This window comes from Microtus ochrogaster, unplaced genomic scaffold (genome assembly GCF_000317375.1).
Source record: "Microtus ochrogaster isolate Prairie Vole_2 unplaced genomic scaffold, MicOch1.0 UNK68, whole genome shotgun sequence".
Lineage (NCBI taxonomy): Eukaryota > Metazoa > Chordata > Mammalia > Rodentia > Cricetidae > Microtus > Microtus ochrogaster.
The window spans coordinates 1,723,810-1,727,948 of NW_004949166.1; the positions used below are offsets into that span (position 1 = coordinate 1,723,810).

Sequence of the window (4,139 nt, forward strand, 5' to 3'; positions counted from 1 at the left end):
CTTTGGAGACTGTCCTGGAACTAGCTCTTGTAGACCAGGCTGGTCTTGAACTCACAAAGATTCACCTGCCTCTGCCTCCTGAGTGCTGGGATTAAAGGCTGCACCACCATCACCCGACCTATTATTAACTCCTACAAGTTAAATTAACCCATAATTCTTTTTTATGTTTAGCCACCATGTGACTTGGTACTTTTTTCAGTGCAACATGTTCATCTTCTTCCTCTGCATCTGGGTGGCGACTGAAGACTGAGTCTTTCCTCTTCCCAGAATTCTACTCTGGCTTCCCTGCCTATACTTTCTGCCTGGCTACAGGCCAATCAGCATTTTATTAAACCAATAAGAGTGACAAATCTTTACAGGTACAAGAGTATTATCCCACAGCAGCAGGCATACCAGTCGGGCGGCCCCTGTAACAGGCAGGGACTAGAATGCACGGAGAACCTGGTGGCCAGTATCCACTTAGATGTGTTAATAAACACCTCAGCTGTGTTCCTGAGTTTGAGACTTACCAGCTGGAGGTCAGCTGGAGGTCAGGATATAGGCTCTGCAGCGTGAACTTTAGTATCAAAATACATATTTGCAACAGAGGTCAGGGAGATTGAAATTCTTAGATCAGACATGTAGACAAGAACTTGACATGTAACTGGCTTTGGGAGTCAGGATATAAGCGCTGTTTAAAGCCTCAAGTTTAGCTGGCTAGAGAGATGGTTCAGCAGTTAAACACACTGGCTCCTCTCCCAAAGGGCTGATTCAGTTCCCATCACCTATCTGACACATACATGCAGGCCAAACACATAAAAAATAAATAAAACCACAAGCTTAGGCTGGAGAGATGGCTTCATGGCTTCACAGGTAAAAGTACATGCAGCACAAGCCTGGTAAGGAGAACCAACTCCTGGATCTTGTCCTACTAGCTCCACACGTTTGCCAAGGCACATAGTTGATCACACACATACTTTAAAAAGGAAATTCAAGTTTAGCATACCCCTTAGGGTTAATCTCTAGTCTTCTGCATCCTCAGGCAAAAAACAAGCCATACCAAGGACCTGGCTCCAGGGAATGATCTAGCAGCGGAGATGTGTGGGACTAGGGAGGGCACTGGATCTAGGGAGGGCTTCATCACCTGCCACCTGTTGGGCCTGGAGGACGTGGGGGCCGAAGGAGAGCAAAGAAAGGGAGGTGAGCGGGCAGTGGGATGGACACGCCCTTGCACGCGCTGGTCCAGGAGAAAAGGCAAGAGGCTTTAGATACAAGGGAGGGCAGGTCTGAGCGGATCTGGCTGGCATAGCATGGGCTGGGCAAGTAATCAGGCAGTACACAGAGAAGTCTCTGAGAAGTTGCAACGCAGTTTGGCTGGAGACAGGAAAAGAAGATTTTACTCAGAGGCAGTAAGCCTCAGTTTAGCAAGGTGGCTGCGCCTAGCACGCACTCTGGGCTCTTGGAACCACAGTTCCCAGAATGCCTTATTCCTACTTCCGGGACTGGGTGGGCCGAACTTCGGAAGTAGTTGAGAAAGCGGAGGCGCCAGAGTCTGATCGTCTGCTGGGGCTGCTTAAGGTTCTTCGCCGCCATGGGGAAGCGACAACACCAGAAGGATAAGATGTAAGTGGGGGCAGCACCTTTCGTTTCAGCCCATCGCCATCCTGAAGGTCATCTCCCGAAAGCCTCAGTTCTTGCTGGCGCGGTATCGCCCCTCAGCGCGGCCTCCGCGGCCGGACAAGCTCACTTCTGGGGATTGCCTCTACCGCTTCCCTTTCTGCCCCTGCGTTGGTTGTCTGCCCTGTACAGCCAGGGCCACTTCGTCCTGGCTCTCGCCTGCCAGCCTACACACAGGCGACAGTTTAAGACTAGTGGGCCGTACTCCACGTTCCTCTCCATTTGCGACTGTCTACCTGTATGCTGTTTTCTGTTGTGTCTTGAAACTAGTGTAGTAAGATGGTCTCCCCCAAACTGCAAGGATGCCTTTGACTTCTGTATTGCCAAATCTGGTGCCAGCTCTCAGTCCTTGGGCTTCTTCCCTTTCCGAAGCCGGTCTTTGGTGGGATCGTATGTGCGCTTTGTTTTTATCTGCGTCAGTGACCTCTCTTTTCTCGTTCCTCTTTCTTCCCTGGTTCCAGACTTCATAGGTACCCCGTTCCTTTCTGGTTCTCAGTGGGTGATCTTTTCTGGTAGTCTCATCTCTCTTGCACTACGCCAGCTGTTTACTCTTTACTCGATTAGCTCTCTCTCCGAATCAGTAGGCCTGAAAGGGAACTCTTGATAAGTTTCACACCTTAACCTTGCTCTCTTCCCATCCTGTCCCAGTGGTTACATATTAAGTCCCTGATTTTACTATACATAGACTGAAGACAATCCTCAGCCTTGCACAGCAACTAGAGCTGTGTTAGGTCCTGCCTGGCTCCTGCTCACAACCATCCAACAGCGTCCCACCACACTGAAGGCAAATATAGAGTAGTACTTTCTGTGATCTTTAAGACTCCTTTTTAGCCGGGCGGTGGTGGCGCACGCCTTTAATCCCAGCACTCGGGAGGCAGAGGCAGGAGGATCTCTGTGAGTTCGAGACCAGCCTGGTCTACAAGAGCTAGTTCCAGGACAGGCTCCAAAACCACAGAGAAACCCTGTCTCGAAAAACCAAAAAAAAAAAAAAAAAAAAAAAAAAAAGACTCCTTTTTGACACAGCTACTATTGTTTCCATCTGCTGCCCCCCCACCTCCTCACTCGTTCCTCTAGTATCTTCCTGCCCCCCCCCCCAACGTCTCAGTAAGGGCTTCCCCAGATCTTTGTCAGCCTAGTTCTTTCTCATTGTCAGGTCTTTTCTAAGTCCAGTCCATCTCTTTCTGGTGCTTATCTTTCTTCCTCTTGTGCTTATCATTCTGTGTCTGACACTACAGCTGTTTCATGTGCACCTGTCAAGTGAGGGGCAGTTCTGTCAGGTTGCTTCTATGGCTTCTGTCCTTTCTGGGAGGGGAGCTAGTAAAATACTCTGTCTTCCTTAGGTACATCACCTGCGCTGAGTACACTCACTTCTATGGCGGCAGGAAGCCAGGTAAGGATGCTGGTGCTACTGAGGAATGTATATAGTGATCCAGAACAACGGATAAGAACCAGAATACTGACATTACAGTGTATAACTGGAGAGTCCAGAGTCCAGAAAAGAGTATGTATACTCAGCGTAGTAGAGTCTACTTACCTGAGTGGAGAGTTTTAAAAATATAATTTAACATGACTTTTCCTTTAGGAAGCGCTATAAACGTTTCTTTATAGGAAGAAAAAAGGAACGGTAGTACCCAGAGTTGTCAAGAAAGAAAGGACATGGTCTTTTTTTTTTTTTTAATTTATTTTATGTGCCTTGGTGTTTTACCTGCATGTGTGTCTATGTGAGGATGCCAGATCCTCTGGAACTGGAGTTACAGACAGTTGTGAGCTGCTGTGTGAGTGCTGGGAATTGAACTCAGGTCCTCTGGAAGAACAGCCAGTGCTCTTAACCACTGAGCCATCTCTCCAGCCATCAGGATATATATTTATACATCTATATAATTTATTTATAATTTATTTTTTTGAGACAGGGATTCTCTGTGTAGCTTTGGCTGTCCTGGAACCCATTCTATAGACTAGGTTGGCTTCAAACTCACAGACATCTGCCTGTATGCCTCCCAGGTGCTGGATTTAAAGGTATGCATCACTATCACCTGACTTTTTTTTTTTTTTAAATAATAGTCTTGCTGAGCGGTGGTGGTGCACACCTTTAATCCCAGCTCTCAGGAGGCAGAGGCAGGTGGATCTCTGTGAGTTCGAGGCCAACCTGTTCTACATGAGTGTTGAAATAAGAGCTGCGGAGCTGCATCCCCAGCACCCTGCCGCCCGCATGGCTAGCTTAGCTTATGACCCGAATTGAATTAAGAGCGGCGGAGCTGCGTCCCCAGCACCCGGCCGCCTGCACGGCTAGCTTTATACCCGAAATAATTACACGGAAACTGTAGTCTTTTAATCACTGCCTGACCCATTAGTTCCAGCCTCTTATTGGCTAGCTCTTACATATTGATCTAACCCATTTCTATTATTCTGTGTGGCCCACAAGCTGGCTTACCAAGAATGATCTTAACCTGCATCTGCCTGGAGCAGGAGAATCATGGCGACTC

At 48.1% G+C, this 4,139-nt stretch overlaps 1 protein-coding gene across 3 annotated transcripts in view; it reads left to right on the top strand.

Moving 5' to 3' along the window:
- Window positions 1-1,508: 1,508 nt before the first annotated feature.
- Window positions 1,509-4,139, top strand: part of Ppil2 (peptidylprolyl isomerase like 2) — a 25,446-nt gene continuing 22,815 nt past the window's right edge. For 2 of the 3 annotated variants that reach the window (XM_005370007.3, XM_005370006.3), the window contains exons 1-2: window positions 1,509-1,602; window positions 2,997-3,046. In XM_005370007.3, the coding sequence (XP_005370064.1) occupies window positions 1,571-1,602; window positions 2,997-3,046 (82 nt within the window). In that variant the 5' untranslated portion in view covers window positions 1,509-1,570. The remainder of the gene's footprint in view (window positions 1,603-2,996; window positions 3,047-4,139) is intronic. The other variant, XM_026777462.1, reaches the window with a different exon arrangement.